Source organism: Phacochoerus africanus, chromosome 1 (genome assembly GCF_016906955.1).
Source record: "Phacochoerus africanus isolate WHEZ1 chromosome 1, ROS_Pafr_v1, whole genome shotgun sequence".
Classification (NCBI taxonomy): Eukaryota; Metazoa; Chordata; class Mammalia; order Artiodactyla; family Suidae; genus Phacochoerus; species Phacochoerus africanus.
In genome coordinates, this window is record NC_062544.1 from 228,141,720 (window position 1) to 228,159,488 (window position 17,769).

General features: G+C 35.5%; 1 protein-coding gene across 1 annotated transcript in view; it reads left to right on the top strand.

Moving 5' to 3' along the window:
• Window positions 1-17,769, top strand: part of SLC9C1 (solute carrier family 9 member C1) — an 89,896-nt gene that overhangs the window by 67,396 nt on the left and 4,731 nt on the right. Inside the window, exons 19-26 of the mRNA XM_047752916.1 lie at window positions 187-335; window positions 6,773-6,898; window positions 8,288-8,386; window positions 8,679-8,852; window positions 11,123-11,254; window positions 11,380-11,565; window positions 13,050-13,173; window positions 16,098-16,150. Of these exons, the coding sequence (XP_047608872.1) occupies window positions 187-335; window positions 6,773-6,898; window positions 8,288-8,386; window positions 8,679-8,852; window positions 11,123-11,254; window positions 11,380-11,565; window positions 13,050-13,173; window positions 16,098-16,150 (1,043 nt within the window). The remainder of the gene's footprint in view (window positions 1-186; window positions 336-6,772; window positions 6,899-8,287; window positions 8,387-8,678; window positions 8,853-11,122; window positions 11,255-11,379; window positions 11,566-13,049; window positions 13,174-16,097; window positions 16,151-17,769) is intronic.

The window sequence follows — 17,769 nt, forward strand, 5'->3', positions numbered from 1 at the left end:
AATATCAGGCAGAACTTTGCAACTATTGGTGAATTTTGATTGATTGCAGAGGTCTCTTCAGGGAGACATATGTTTCCCTGTGGTGAGGGTTGTACTCCATGGGTTTAGAGAAGAAAGAGCTTATTGTCCACATAAAATATCTTAACAATGTCCTTATTTCATTTGAAAATATTTTATTTTTTCCAGGCTACTTAGAGTATGATCATCCAGAAATCGCTGTCACTATGAAAACAAAGGAGGAGATTAATGTCATGCTCAGTTTGGCTAAAGAAATTGTTAAAGTCTTCAGGTTAAAAGGAATTCTTCATAAAATTGAAGGATCTGAAATTAATAAGGTAAGGTAGAATATTTTCAAGGCAAATATACTTACTTGATATGGAGTCTTTTATGATTTTCACACTTACTTTTGGATAAAGAATATCTATTAAAAATCTGAAATAAACATTGTTTTAGATGACAAAACATTTAATGTTCCCATTAAAGTCAGGAACAAAAGAAGAATGAACAGTGTCATTCCAAGTAGTGCATGCTGTGCTGTATGTCTTAGCCAGATCAAGAAGAAAGAAAGAAAATTGCGAGATGGAGGTTGTATAAAAAAGAGAAAACTGTTATTGCTTGTTGATTGTTTAAAACCTTAGGTAATTAAGTTAAAATCAGTACTATAGGACCAATAAGATAATTCAATAGGATATCCAAAAACAAGATCAACATTCAAAATTCTTACCTTACTAAAGGAAATATGAAAAAATATTGTATTCACAATAGCAATTAACATCCAGGAAGCTCAATGAACTTCAAATAGATTGAACTCAAAGAGACCCACACCAAGACACATTATACAAATTGCCAAAAGACAAAGGAAGAATTTTGACGTCAGCAAGACAGAAGGAATTCATCACATACAAGAGACCCTCAATAAGATTATTAGCAGATTTCTCATAAAAATTTTGGCGACAAAATGCTAAAAGAAAAAAAGTCAACTGAGAAAAGCATATTTAGCAAAATTGTTGTTTAGAAGTGATAAAGAAATTTAGATATTCTTAGACAAACAAATGCTAAGGCAGTACATTAACACTATACTTGCCCTAAAAGAAATGCTAAAAAAATGTCATGCAAATTGAAATAAAAGGACACTAGACAGTAACTCAAGTCCATATGAAGAAATAAAAATTTCAGTAAAAGTAAATACATGGACAATCATTAAAGCTAATATTATTGTAATAATAGTGTCTGACTCCACTTTTTGTTTTCTACATGACTTAAGAAACTAATACTTTAAAAATTTAATTATTAGTCTAAAATTCAGAATTATAGCTTTGGCTTATAACTTCATGTTTTGTTTTTACGTAATTTAAGAGATGAATGCATTTTAAAAATTATTGTTCATGTTTTGGACAAACAATATATAAAGATGTAATTTCATTACATCAACTGCAAGGGGAGGGATGGAGCTGATAGAGGAGCAGAATTTTGTATTTTACTGGTATAAATTCAAATTAGAGTGCTATGTTCTAGTATGCTGAATGTAATCCTCATGGTAATTTAAAAAAGCAAAAGAAATACAAAAAAAGGGAAAGGAATTTTAAATATTTTACTATGAAAAATCAACTAAATACAAAAGAGGACAATAATTCAGAAAATGAGAGACAAAAAAAGCTATAAGCCATGTAGAAAAAATTAGTAAAATGATAGGAAGTATTCCCTTATTAGTAATTACTTTAAATGTAAATGAATTAAACTCTTCAAACAAAACACAAAGAATGGCAGAAAGGATAAAAACATCGTTCAACTATATGCTGTGTCTGGAAAAACTGGCTATCTACATGCAAATGAATATAGTTGGATCCTTACCTAACACCATACACAAAAGTTAATTAAAAATGAATACATAATGGAGTTCCCATCATGGCACAGTGAAAACAAATCTGACTAGTATCTGTGAGGATGTGGGTTCAATTCCCAGCCTTGCTCAGTTGGTCAGCTATCTTGTCTCGCCATGAGCTCTGGTGTAGGCTGCAGATACAGCTAGGAGCCCCTGTTGCTGTGGCTGTGGCATAGACCAGCAGCTGTACCTCTGATTCCACCTTGGAACTTCCATATGCCACAGTGCAGCCCTAAAAAGCAAAATATACATATATATATATATATATATATATATATATATATATATATATATATATATATACACACACACACACACACACCACACACACATATACATATATATATACATATATATATACACACACACATATACATATATATATATACATATATATATACATATATATATATATAAAACCTTAGAAAATATAAAATTCTTTGGAGTAAACATTGGCTGAAACTGACATGGATTTGGCAGTGATTTCTCAGAAATGACACTGAAGGCATAGATAAGAAAAGAAAAAATAGACAAATTACACTTCATGAAAATTTATTTAAAATTTTTAAATGCACATGATATGCTTCTTGTGTATCAAAAGACACTACCACAGAATAAAAGGCAACCCACATAGTGAAAGAAAATATTTGCAAATTATATATCTGATAAGGAATTGATATCCAGAATATATAAAGAACTTCTAAAACTCAACAACGAAAACCAAAAACTTAATTAAAAAATGGGCAAAGAACTTGGATAGATATTTCTCCAAAGGATATATACGAATGATCAAGAAGCACACACAATGATGCTTAACATCACTGATCATTAAGGAAAAGCAAATTAAAACCACAATGAGATACCATCCTCATGCCAACTAGGATGACAATTACCCCAAAACAAAAATAAAAACAAAACCCATATGCACTATTGGTGGAAATATAAAATGGTACAGCCATGGTACTGTTGAAAATAATATGACATGTCCTCAAAAATTAAAAATAGAATTACCATAAGATCTAGAAATTCTGCTTCTGAGAATATACTTTTAAAAATTGAAAGGAGGATGTCCAAGGGATATTTGTGCACTATGTTCATAGCAGCATTGTTCACAATAGCTAAATAAGGAAGCAATACAGGTGTCCATCGGTGGTTGAATGGATAAGCAAAATCAGCTATAGGCTTGCAATGGAATATTACTCAACCTTAAAAAGGAACATAACAATAAAGGTAAAACACTAAGCTTATAGAAGGTAACATCAAAGAATTTTCATGACTGGCTTAAGCAAAGGTTTCTTTAAATAACACTGAGGAGTTCCTGCCATGGCTCAGTAGAAAAAAATCTGACTAGTATCCGTGGGGACGCAGGTTCAATCCCTGGCCTCGCTCAGTAGGTTAAGAATACAGCATTGCTATGAGCTGTGGTGTGGATCACAGACACAGCTCAGATCCCACATTGCTGTGGCTTGGAGTAGGCCGGCAGCTACAGCTCTGATTAGACCCCTAGCCAGGGAACTTCCACAAGCCACATATATGGCCCTAAAAAGCAATAAATACATAAATACATAAATAACATTGAAATTGAGAATTTTTTATTAAAAATTAAGATAATGAAAAGACAATCCACAAAAAAAGTAGATGATATTTTTAAAATAAATATACCCAACAAAGGGCTCTTGTCCTGAATATATAAACATCTCTTACAAATCAATAAGAGCAATAAACCATGCACCTATGGTTAATTAATCTATGACAAAGGAAAGAATAGTATAAAATGGAGAAGAGATATCCACTTTAATAAATTGTGCTAGGAAGACTGGACAGCTACATGTAAAAGAATGAAATTAGAACACTCTCTAACCATGCACAAAAATAAACTCAAAATGGATTAAAGACCTAATCATAAGACCAGATACTATTAAACTCATAGAAGAAAACATAGACATAACACACTTCAACATAAACTGCAGAAATATCTTCCTTGATCCACTTCCTAGAATAATGAAAATTTTAAAAAAATACACAAATGGAACCTAATTAAACTTCAAAAGCTTTTGCACAGCAAAAGGAACCATAAACAAAATGAAAAGACAACCCATGGAATGGGAGAAAATATTTGCAAATGATGCAACTGATGATGGATTAATCTCCAAAATATACAAACAACACATGGTCAATATCAAAAAAACAAATAAAGCAATCAAAAAATTGGCAGAAGATCTGAATATTTTTCCAAAGACATACAGATGCCCAAAGAACACATGAAAAGATGCTTAACATCGCTAATTATTAGAGGAACTCAAATCAAAACTACAATGAGGTATCACCTCACACCAGTCAGAACAGCCATCATCAAAAAATCTACAAACAATAAATGCTGGAGGGGATGTGGAGTAAAGGGAACGCTCCTACACTGTTAGTGGGAATGTAAGCTAGTACAACCACTATGGGGAACAGTATTAAGATTCCATAAAAAACTAAATACAGAGCTAACATACGATCCAGCAGTCCCACTCCTGGGCATATATCCAGAGAAAACCATAATTCAAAAAGATGTATACACACCAATGTACATCACAGCACTATTTACAATAGCTAAGACATGGAAGCAGCCTAAATATCCATCAACAGAGAACTGGAAGATCCCTTGTGGCTCAGTGGTTAGCAAACCCGAGTAGCATCCATAAGGACGTAGGTTTAATCCCTGGCCTTGCTCAGTGGGTTAAGGATCTGGTGTTGCCATGAGCTGTGGTGTACATCACAGACACGGCTCAGATCCTGCATTGCTGTGGCTCTGGTGTAGGCAGGCAGCTATAGCTCGGATTGGACCCTTAGCCTGGGAACCTGCATATGCTGTAGGTGCAGTCCTAAAAGACAAAAAGACCAAAAAAAAAAAAAAAAACCTACACAGAGGACTGGATAAAGAAGATGTGGTGCTTGTATACAGTAGAATATTACTTGACCATAAAAAGAAGGAAATAATACCATTTACAGCAACATGAATGACCTAGAAATTATCATACTAAGTGAAGTAAGTAAAACAGTGAAAGACAAGCATCAAATGAGATCACTAATATGTGGAATCATATATCATTCCAAAGTGATATAAAAGAACTTACAAAACAGAAGCAGGCTCAAAGATTTTGAAACCAAATTTATGGTTACCAAAGGGGAAATGTGGCGTGGGAAGGATAAATTAATGGGTTGGGGTTTATATACACACCACTATTTATAAAGTAGATAGGTAACAAGGGCCTATAGCAGAGGGTGGAATTCCCGTTGTGGCTCAGCAAAAACAAATATGACTACTCTCCATGAAGACTCAGGTTTGATCCCTGACTTCACTAGGTGGGTTAAGGATCTAATGAGCTTGGTATAGGTCACAGATGTGGCTCAGATCTGGCGTTGCAGCAGCTGTGGAGTAGGCTAACGGCTACAGGTCTGATTCGACCCTTAGCCTGGGAATGTCCACATGCCTCGGGTGCTGCTCTAAAAAGACAATAGATAGATGGATAGATAGATAGATAGCACAGGGTAACTTAATACTGTGTAATAACCAATATGGAAAAAGAAACTGAAAAGGGATGGATATATGTATCTATATAACTGAATTACTTTGCTATATACCTGAAACTAAAACAACTTTCTAAGTCAACTATACTCCAATAAAATTTATTTAAAAAAAATAAGAATAAGACACAAAATTCATTTTAAAAAAATCAGCAAAAGATTTGAACAGGCACTTTACAACAAAGAATATTCTAACAGCCAATAAATATAAGAAAAGATGCCAAATATCACTACCATAAGCTTAATGCAAATTTAAACCAAAATGAGATACTAATACACAACCACCAAAATATCTAAATTAAAAAAAAAAAATTCTGGCAATACCAAGTGTAGGCAATGGTGTGGCCAACTGGAACATTAGAGTGGGAGTATAAATTGATGCAATCACTTTGGAAAATTGTTTGGTAGAATCTACTCAATTTAAATATATGTGTATCTTAAGGCCCAGAAATTAGATTATATAACCATATACACAAAAGAAATATGTACAAATATACAGCAAACAAATACACATAGCAGAATTTTAAAAGTCCAAAAGTGGAGCAGCCCAGGAAGTTCCCTTGTGGACAGCAGGTTAAGGATCTGGCATTGCTGCAGCTATAGTGCAGGTCACACTTGCAGTGAGGGTTCATCCCTAGCTGGGGAATTTCCACATGCCATGGGTGTAGAATAAAAACCAAAAACAAAAACAGAAACTGAAATAGCCCAAATATCAATCAGCAATAGATAAATAAAGCTGTGGTATATTCATTAAACTTAACGCTCTATAACAGTGAAAATGAAATGAATGAATTTTTGCTCCTTGCAACATTACAGATGAATCTCAGAAACCTAATGTTGCATAAATGAAACCAGACACAAACAAGTATGTATTCTTTGATTTCATGCAGATAAAGCTCAAAACCAGACAAAGCTAAACTGTGGTAATAGAAGAAGAGTGATTAATTTGGGGTAGAAGTAATGACTAGAAGAGAACATAAGGGGGAGTCCATGGTGCAGTAAATGTTTTATTTTTTAACCCAGGTGCTGGTTATGCAGAAGTTTTCATGTTGTAAATGTTCTTTGAGTGGACCTTTATAATTTGTGCACTTTTTTCATACCTGATATACTTCAGTAAAAAGGTTTACTTTGTAAAGTAATCTATGACTTCAGAATAATGATAATGTAGAAAAATGCTCTAATAGGGAAGAGGTTGGAGGTTTCCACGGAAGAACAACAACCTCAGGAGAGCAAGAAAAGGAAATAGTACAAAGCAACTGTTTTAAACATTCTGTGCACACCAGTTTTGTTCATCTCCTTTCTTAAATTTTGTGATTTTAGTTAATAATGGCCAGAAAAAGAGAGATACTAGATTTTCAACATATATACAAACCTCTTACTGTTGATGAAGCACTTTGTCATATTCCATGGCTAGATAAAGACCAGGATCATATAAGCTTTATTCAGGTAATATTTGTATTTCCTAGTAACACTATCTTTACCAACAGAACAGCTTCTTTAAAGGACAGATTTAAGTATGATACTCTTCAGTTTAAATTTTTTAAATATCCTTGATTGCCTCTAAGACAAAATCAAAATGACATGCAAAGTTCTCCTACAGTCTGCCTCTTGCCTACCTCTCTATCTTTATCCTAGATTACCCATACATCATATACCTCATAAACTATTTATTCTGAACTGGTGCCCCAAGAAATTTACACTGTTTTTGTTTTTTGTCTTTTTTGTTGTTGTTGTTGTTGTTGCTATTTCTTGGGCCGCTCCCTCGGCATATGGAGGTTCCCAGGCTAGGGGTCGAATCGGAGCTGTAGCCACGCCAGAGGCACAGCAACGCGGGATCCGAGCCGCGTCTGCAACCTACACCACAGCTCACGGCAACGCCGGATCGTTAACCCACTGAGCAAGGGCAAGGACCGAACCCGCCACCTCATGGTTCCTAGTCGGATTCGTTAACCACTGCGCCACGACGGGAACTCCTGTTGTTTTTTTTTAAATTCAATTCCTCTGTGGGTGCTATTATCTTGAAATGCCTTTTCCTTTCACTTTTTTTCCCCAAAACATTTTCCATTTATTGCTTCTTTGGAAACATCCCCACCAAAGGTACCCTGAAAGCAGGCTTTGGAGCCAAATAGCCCACCAGTAGAAGACCATCCTCTCTCCATCCAGTGTTTGGAGGACCAAAGTTGACACCAGTGTATCCAACATATACCTTTATTATAGCATAATTCCATTACTTTACTATTTTATCATTACATCTGTCTCCCCTACTGTATTTTTAACCTCATACAGCTTTTGAATACTCAACACCTACCACGTTGCATATCTCATAGTTAGTGCTCAAAAAAATATTTGTGGGATGAACAAATAAATGGGTTTAACCTGTTCTAATAACATCTTTTTCTATATCTAGTAAGTACCAAAAGACCAATTATATTTTTTTACCTGCTTAAAATATTTTGAACGAATGATTTTTTTATTTACTTCATCAGCTGTTTAGGGCATGAGTATGTATAAGACCTATATTGCCATTAGCTTGCATCCGTCCTGATTGTTTTGCATCCAAATGAAATATTTCCATCCTTCCATTACATTCTTATTCCTAGATTAGATTGTTTTCTAATCTATGTATAAATATCCTATCTGAAATTGCAAATACCCATGAATATCCACCTTTTTCTCTTTGTTAACCATAATTCCTATTTTCTCTTACAAACATTACTAACAATATCTCAGATCTTTTGGGTAATATTTAAAAGTGTAAAACTTTTCTTAAAATGTAAAATCCAGTGACTGCTAAAATATTATTTATAGCTTATGTATTTGGTGATTTTTTTTCAGGAAAGATCCAAAGTTGTAACATTTGATTGTGGAAATGATATATTTGAAGAGGGTGATGAGCCCCAAGGAATTTACATAATTATTTCAGGCATGGTAAAGGTAAGGCAGAGAAATTTATACATGCACTTGTGAGCCTTAGTTAAAAAAATTATGTAATTGAGAATAAAGAACTCCATTATTCCTTTTTTAGGACAATAGCTACCATCCACACAATGGAGGACACCAGCCACCACCTTTTAAGCCATACTTTCCCATAGATAACAAGAAGCCTCAGAAGAGGGAGTTTCCTTGTGGTGCAACAGGTTAAGGATCTAGGGAAAAATCCATAAATTAGATAGTTTTGGTAAATTAACTGACATATGTATTTTTTTCTTCCTTTGTTGCTGAACAGCTTCAAAGATCAACACCAGGTTTGGGAATTGACCAAATAATCTGGGAGTCAGAAGAGAAAGATTATCAGATAACTTACACAGACTTTGTAATCACTGGAGCAATAATAGGAGAGCTAAACTGCTTGACTAATGAACCCATGAAATATTCTGCCACCTGCAAAACTGTAGTGGAGGTCAGAAAACATCACCTTATCTCTCACTGTTATATCTTGTTAAATACCTAGTATCAAATTTAAGGTTACCTTTGTACTTACTTGTATTTGTTTGCAAATTCTTTTCATGGGCACATGGAATGTTCTCCAGAACAGATCACATGTAAGGCCATAAAAAGTCTGAACAAATTTAAGAGGATAGAAACTATATCACGCATTTTTTTTCCAATCACAATGATATGAAACTAGAAATCATAGGAAGAAAACTGGGAAAAACACAAACACATGGAAACTAAAAAATGTGCTACCAAAAAACCCAATAGATCAATGAAGAAATCAAAGAGGAAAATTCAGAAAGACCTCAAGACAAATAGAAATAAATATGCAGGCATTCCCGTTGTGGCTTAGCGGATTAAGAACACAACTAGTATCCCTGAGGATGTGGGTTCAATCCATGGCCTCCCTCAGTGGGGTTAAGTATCTGGCATCACTGTGAGATGAGGCATAGATCATAGACGCTGCTTGGATCTGGTGTGGCTGTGGCTGTGGCATAGGCTGGCAGCTGCAGCTCCTATTGGACCCCTGGCCTGGTAACTTCCATATGCTATGGGTGTGGCCCTAAAAAGAAAAAAAGAAAATAAAAAATATAACTTTCCAAAGTCTATGTGACACAGCAAAAGTAGTTCTAAGAGGGAAGATTATAAGCAATGCTTGACTAATTTAAGAAACAAGAAAAATTTCAACAACCTAACTTACCATCTAAAAGGATTAGAAAAATAAAAACAAAGCCCAAAGTCAGCAGAAGAAAGGAAATAATAAATATCGTGGAAGAAATGAATAAAAATCTAGAAAACAATGAAAAAGATTGATGAAACCAAGAGCTGTTTTTTCGAAAAGATAAGCAAAATTGATAAGCCTGTCTCATAAAGAAAAAAAAAAGAGAGAGAGGATCCAAATAGAAAATACAAAGTGAAAAAAGAAATAACGACCAATATCACAGAGATGCAAAAAGTCACAGGAGAGTATTATGAACAACTGTGTGCCAAGAAACTGGAAAACCTGAAAGAAATAGATAACTTTCTTGAAACATACAATTTTCCAAGACTGAATTGGGAGGAAATAGACAATCTGACTAGATTAATCAGTAGTAGTGAAATTGAATTTGTAATTAGAAAAACTCCAAGCAAACAAATTCCAGAATTGGACAGCTTCACCAAACATATAAAGAACTAATATGTATCCTTCTCAAATTATCCTAAAAATTGAAGAGAATACTCCCAAATTTATTCTATGAGGCCATCATTACCCTGATTACCAGAACCATACAAAAGTACTACCAAAAAGGAGAAAATTACAAGCCACTATCACTGATGAATATAGGTGCAAAAATCCTTGATAAAATATTAGCAAACTGAATTCAACAATATATAAAAATAATCATACACCATGATCTAGTGGGATTTATTCCAAGGATGCAAGGATGGCTAAATTACTGCAAATCAATCCATGTAATACACCACATTAACAAAATGAAAGATAAAAATCACATAGTAAAATAGTAGTACTTATCCTATTACCCAGCAATCTCACTCATAATTACTTACCTAAGAGAAATTAAAGCCCACATACACAGTCTTTTGTAGTCATAGCAGCTTAGTCCTAATAGCCAATAGTCTGTTCATTGTTAGTATTAGCATTTTATTAGTAACCAAAGTGTTTGCTCCCATCAAATATGCTTTTAGAAATGCCTATGCTTTAGTTTAAAAAGGTTAAATGATCTTTAATACTTTGTTTCCTTTTTTTTCAGAATCAATAAGAATAAAGAACCTTTCATTGGATCATGTAGACTTTTAATATTTAGTGTATAACAAGATCACACTATACACTTTTTTTTTTTTTTTTAGGGCTTCACTCATGGCATATGGAAGTTCCCAGGCCAGGGGTCAAATCAGAGCTGCAGTTGCAGGCCTACTCCATAGCCACAGCAACCTGAGTTCTGAGCTGCATCTGCAATCTACACTGGGACTCACAGCCAACACCAGATCCTTAACCCACTAAGCAGGACCAGGGATCGAACCTGCGTCCTCATGTATACTAGTTGGGTTTGTTACCGCTGAACCAAAACAGGAGCTCCCAAATATACACATTTTATTAGGTTTCCAGGCAATAACATGAATCTACATAATTTATTAGCTTTAATGTTACTTATATAAATGAGAAAAACTTATTTCCTTAAATCATGACTGTGCATAATGAAATATTTTTTTAAATTGAGATCCTCCTTTTTCCAGGCATATTTTATTCCCAAAAATCACTTGTATGAAGCTTTTGAACAATTCTGTCCTCACATAGAATATAAAATGTGGCTAAAACTTGGACTTTCTATTACCGCCAAAAAAATCAGGGAACATTTATCTTATGAGGTAAGAGGTGTTCAAAAAAGTTGCCCTTCTCTCTGAATGAAATTCTAAAGTGATGTTACAAATTAAATATGTTAGAATTTATGTTAAACTGTATAAATAGTACTATGAAATTGCTTTTCTTATAGGATTGGAATTACAAGATGCAGTTAAAACTCGGTAACATTTATGTAAAAGATATACGGAAGAACACTAAAACTGACATCTACGATGAAACTGTAATTTATGTCATCCTTATCCATGGATCTGTGGAAGATTGTCAGTTACGAAAAGTTTATAAGGCTCCTTTCTTAATTCCTATAACATGCCATCAGGTAAAGACATTATTCATGTCTTCAGATCTTCCAATTGACCAACAATGTGTTAATATTAGAAAAATGGTCACTTTTCCACCTGTCCATTCTCTCCCTTCCCCCTACCACCAATAAACATACACACAATACACACACCCCAAGTTCATTGGTTACTTTGGCACTGGGTAGCCCAAACACCAAGCCATTCCTATTCACTGCCAATGAAGCACATCAAGCTATACATTTTGGCCACAGTTAGGTTTTGGTGCAGTTGCAAATAGCAAAAGAGGGCACATTAAGTTCTTATGTGTAGTGAAGAAAAACCACTATTTCTGGACTATATTGGCAGTGTTCTAAAAAGGCTCTGCCAGTCCCATGCTGAGGTGAGTATCAGTGGTATATTCCCAGCTACTTTGAAAGTGAATGTAAAAATGATGGACTTCTTGTATTTAAGCTGTTGAGTTACGCAGTTACAATTACAATGAGAAGCTGTGCCATGTGAAGAAAGAAGACTGTATTATGTATGTATGTCTGCATGCATGTGTGAGTGTGTGTGGGGGGGGAGGGGTAAGATAGGAATATATCAGGAGGAGTCAGAAGTCACATAAAATACAGCTACAGAAAGTGAATTGAAAGAGGGACCTAGAGTCAATGAAATTAAGCACATAATTTTTAAGCAACTAATATATGACAGCAACAGTGCTAGATGCTAAAGTGATCAAGACAGATGAGACTTGTAACTGTCCCTCAAGAGATCTCTCAACCAAGTGAAAGGAAACATACATAAATAGATTAATAAACATGTACAGCTATGATAGAGGTACTTAAAATGTAGACTGGGACAGAAGGGGAAAAAATGAGGTGAGGATAAGAGGAATCCTGAGCTGAGAAATGGTCACCAGAAATTTTCTAGGTGGATGCCACTAGCACCAATGCAATGCCCAGCGAGAAGTGAAACATTTTCTTAATTATGTTGCTCCCTACCTCTATTCTTGAATATGTAACAATAGAGCTTAGTTGGAGTGCTGGCTGGAAATTTAGAGAGCCAAGCAAGAGATTCTTGAGGCAGCCCAGTTCTGTCCACTCTCCCAGGCAAATGTATTCGGGTACCAATATATGTATTCGGGTACCAATATAACTGAAAGCATAATGAAAAAAACCCACAAGGTTGGAGGATTTCTTGAAATCCATTGATTTTTAAACTTTCTGACACATAGAAAACTCTCTCTGGGTGATACTTTAATGGGTCATAATTAACTCGATTATTTGTCTCATTTGTAAAAAAAAAAAAAGGAAAATATTAAAAATCAGTGAAAGAGTATGGAATATTGATTCTCACAAAATTAACATATCCAGGTATTTAAAGATACCTATCTAACATCTATTGATATTGTCAGTTTTCAGGCCCAGATATTTAGAGAGGGCCTGAGAGAGTAGCTTACCAGAGTCACATTTAATTGTATGATATTTACTCAAAAATTAGCTTGTCATCTCATAACTTTCAGATACAAGGCATTGAAGATTTCACGAAGGTAACAATCGTTCAAACTTCAATTGATGTGAAAAAATTCAGGTGGAACACTAGCAAATATAGAGCTGCACGTAAATCAACTCGTCCAGCAGCATCAGGTATGTGAGTTACTTTTCTTTTATAAAATAGTCATATATACATTTGAAAACTTATATGCACTCTGCCTAGAGTATTGAGGAATCCTTTTAACTGCCATATTTGATATCCAATGTTTGACTGAAGACTGAGGACATCTAAGTTATAGTTAGAAATTATTCTATATTTCATCTATAAGAATAAATTAACAATTATATATACTATATAGTATATATGTGTGTAAAAATAACATCAAAAAGGATTGGTGAGCAAATTTCTCTCTCTCTCTCTTTTTTTTTTTTTTTGCTTTTTAGGGCTGCGTTTGCAGCACCTGGAAGTTCCCAGTCTAGGGATTGAATTGGAGCTGCAACTGCAGGCCTATGCCACAGCCACAGAAACGCCAAATCCAAGCCACGTCTGTGACCTACACCACAACTCACAGCAATGCCAGATCCTTAACCCACTGAGCGAGGCCCAGGATCAAACCCGAGTCTTCATGGATACTAGTTGGGTTTGTAACCCACTGAGCCACAATGGGAACTCCTTTTTTTTTTTTGGCTTTTTTTTTTTTTTGCTTTATAGGGCCCAACCTGCAGTATCTGGAAGTTTTCAGGCTAGGGAGCTAGGGGTGGAATTGAAGCTGCCTACTCCACAGCCACAGCAACACGGGATCCAAGCCACTAGGATCAAGCCAGATCTTCATGGATACTAGTTGGGTTTGTAACCTGATGAGCTGCAATGGGAACTCCAGTGAGCAAATTTCTAGCTCTTGCCAAAAAGTTAAAATATTTTATATGCAGTAATAATGAAAATGTTGTATTGTTTGAAAAACAGAGATCTATATCATGAAACTGAAAAAATCTTGATGCAAAGACTATTCCTTATACAATTTTTGCATGAATAAAATTGAATCATAGCATAAATGATTATTTAATAACTACTATTAACTTATTGATTAAAATTTGGGAAATAAATTTGAGGTAGATTTAAAAATTGAATAGTAAATAATTAAATTATGCAATAAACAATAATATAATGTAATGCTTATCATCTCACTGAAGAGGATATAGTTTAAATTTAGAAATATAGGAATTAATTTTTAAATTCTGTGTTAATGTTAAAGAGACCAGCAAAGGAAAATTCATGGAAGAAAACTTATATTGAAAACAGTATGTTGAAAAAAGTTGAACACTGCTAATTTTTGAAGAAATAGAAATTAAATATTGGTCTTTTTAATTAGTGAGATTTTTAAAAGAATTATAATTCTGAAAGATTAAAAAGTGTAGTAAATCTGATATATATTCTTACCTTCATATCAGTACAAATTGATAAAGTAAATTTATCACAAGATTCTAAAAGCCATAAAAAATTCTGCGAAAGAGTAATGAATATGCATATATGTATGACTGGGTCACTTTTTCATACAGCAGAAATTATTACAGCCTTATAAATTAACTGCACCTCAATAAAACTTAAAAAAATAAATAAATAAAAGCCATAAAAGTGTTTACATCCTTTACTTAATATAATTTCTATGTATGTCAATTATACCTGTTTTAAAACAAATTAACAATAATTTCTAGACATTCAGTGTAAAGAAATAACATAAAAAGATGAAAATGGAAATTGAGCATTGTTTATAAAAATTAGACATAATCAAAATGTTTAATGATAAGTAAATGGTTAATTAAATTAACACTTTAGTCAACACCACTGAATGGTAAATAGGCATTAAACAATTTCAGTGTAGTAACCTGGAAAAGACCAAAGACATATGTCAAATAAAAATACCAATGATATAACATTGCGTTGCTAATTTTAAATAAATTTTATCTTTATTATGTTACAATTATATAACTTTGAATCCATGTGAACACACAATACTGTCATAGCATAAGGGTCCACTGATCTTTAGATTAAGCCAAAGCAGGACATGGTGTTGGAACCTTCACCATCTGCTCCTTCATCAGCCATCTCCCCTACCCTCTCTCTAAAACATAGCCGTACCAGACCAAAAAAAACAAACAAACAAACAAAAAAGACAGGAGTTCCCATTGAGGCTCAGTGGAAACAAATCTCACTAGTATCCATGTGGACACAGGTTCGATCCCTGGCCTCGCTCAGTGGGTTAAGGATCCGGCATTGCCATGAGCTATGGTGTAGGTCGCAGACTCGGCTCGGATCCCAAGTTGCTGTGGCTGCGGTGTAGGCCCGCAGCTGCGGCTCTGATTCGACCCCTAGCCTGGGAACCTCCATATGCTGTGGGTTCAGCCCTAAAAAGACAAAAAATAAAATAAAAAATGAAACGTAGCCATACCAAACCCCTAATGGTTCACATAATATGGGAGACCTGGCGGTCTCTAATTCCTGAAACTTTGCATATTCCTTCTCCTCCTCCTGCCTGGAACCCTGTAAACATGCCCCTCCCCACAACTCCCTGTCCCATGGAGCTAAGTCCTTCTTATCCTTTAAATTTCAGTATCACTGATACAGCCCAAATTCACAAAACTGCACTCTCCCATAGCCCGTTATGTGCACAGTCCTATTTTTCCCTCTTGTATTTGTTTTTATGTTTGCTGATCCGTCTGCTCCATGAAAGCATGGATCATAACTCATTTGCTTTCTTATGTATCCCCCTTGCTTACCAAAGGGCCTAGCACGCTCAATACATATTATTATAGAAATATTTTGAGGGATGGTAGGATACTAGATGATTTTGTCTTCTACTTTCCAACTTTCTACACATTTGTTCCACTATCTTTATAATAAAAGGCTTTTAATCCCTTTTTTAAAAAGTGTCCCTACTTCCAACCAGCTGAAATTACCATCCGTTTCAGATCACAGGCCCTGGGTGTAAGTGATTTGAATCTGGTTGAGTTTGATAGTTGGATTAATTGATGCAGGCCTTTGTTTCAGTGCTTAAACTAACAGCAGTCTTTTTTTGAAGCAGCTGCAAGCAGAGCGAATGAAAAACACCCTCAGAATGAGACAAACACTCAGGTAAACTGAGAAACAGAGTGAAAGCACAGTTGGCCTTCCATTTCCTAGAATGCAGCACCCACAGATACTGAGCACCAAATGTGCTATGCCATGTTATCTAAGGGATTTGAGCATCAGTGGGTTTCAATATTTGGAGGAAGCGGGGAGGCTGGTCCTAGGACTAATCCCCTGCAGATACCTAGGGAGGACTGTACCTCACTAGATTTATTATACCAGCCTCCCTGTAGACTGGATTTTAGCGAGTTCCAAATGGGATAGAGAATTTTTATTTATTTATTTATATTGTATTTTTAGGGCTGCACCCACGGCAAATGGAGGTTCCCAGGCTAGGGGTCGAATCAGAGCTGCAGCTGCTGGCCTACACCAGAGTAGCAGTGTGGGATCCAAGCTGCGTCTGCAGTCTGTGACCTACATCACAACTCATGGCAACGCCAGATCCCTAACCCACTGAGTGAGGCCAGGTATCAAAGCCACATCCTCATGGATCCTAGTTGGTTCATTAACCGCTGAGCCATGAAGGGAACTCCAAGAATTTATTTTTAATTCTAGTCTTCCAAGCTGGTGGTATTATTCCAGGAGATGCTTATTATTATACCCAGACTCTGAGAAATATCTGCTACAAATACATCAGAAAATTGTATATTTGATTGTTAAATATGTTTTATGTTAAGTACATTTGCTCTATTAGCAGTAGGCATAAAACTCAAAACATGCACTCCCTCTCCCTAGAAACTCTTGAATAAAAGAGGATTATAGGCTCTGTGGGAAATGATGAAGCTGTCTTTCTCTTGTCTGTCCTTAACTTAAATGTGTCCAAATTCTCAGCTTTCCAAGAGGCCAACGCACTTCTTTAATACACATGTTCTGATTCTGCATAAAAACAGGAAGTTTCTTTCTCCCTAGGTATTTTGGAGTCCTCCTGGGGAAGCTTTTCCTCAGACCTTCCCTGGTTGTTGCTTGTTGCCTGGAACTCCTGACCCAATAGCATAGGGGCTAAGAGTATGGGCTCTGGCATGAAATTTTCTGGTATGCCCTCTGGTTCCATCACATATAGCCATGTGAACTTGGACAAATTTCTCAACCTGCCTAAGCTTCACTTTCCCTGTGATAGTAATGATGCCTATGTCATATAGTGCTGCTATAGGGAGTAAAGAAATAAGTACATGACATGCTGCTTGATGGATAACAAGCAGTTCACACACACAGCATGTCTATTGTTCTTTGCTAACCCCTTCTTAATATTGCAAACTACTTCTCCAAACTTTTGCTTTCCTCATATTAATTTTCTGAAACAAAACAAAACAAAACAAACAAAAACATATATGGATAGTCATCTTCTCTATCAGCTGCTACTAAAGGCTAGGAAATCACAGGAAGATTATAATTAAAAAACAAAAAAGGGAGTTCCTGGTGTGGCACAGTGGGGTGAGACTGTAGCAGCTCCAGTTGCTGCAGAGGTATGGGTTCAATCCCCGACCTGGGCACAGTGGGTTAAAGGATCCAGGCATGGCCACAGCTGCAGGGTAGGTCACAGCTGCAGCTGGGAGTCAATCCCTGGCCCGGGACCTTCCATACGCCACAGGTGCAGCCATAAATAAATAAATAAATAATAGGATGAG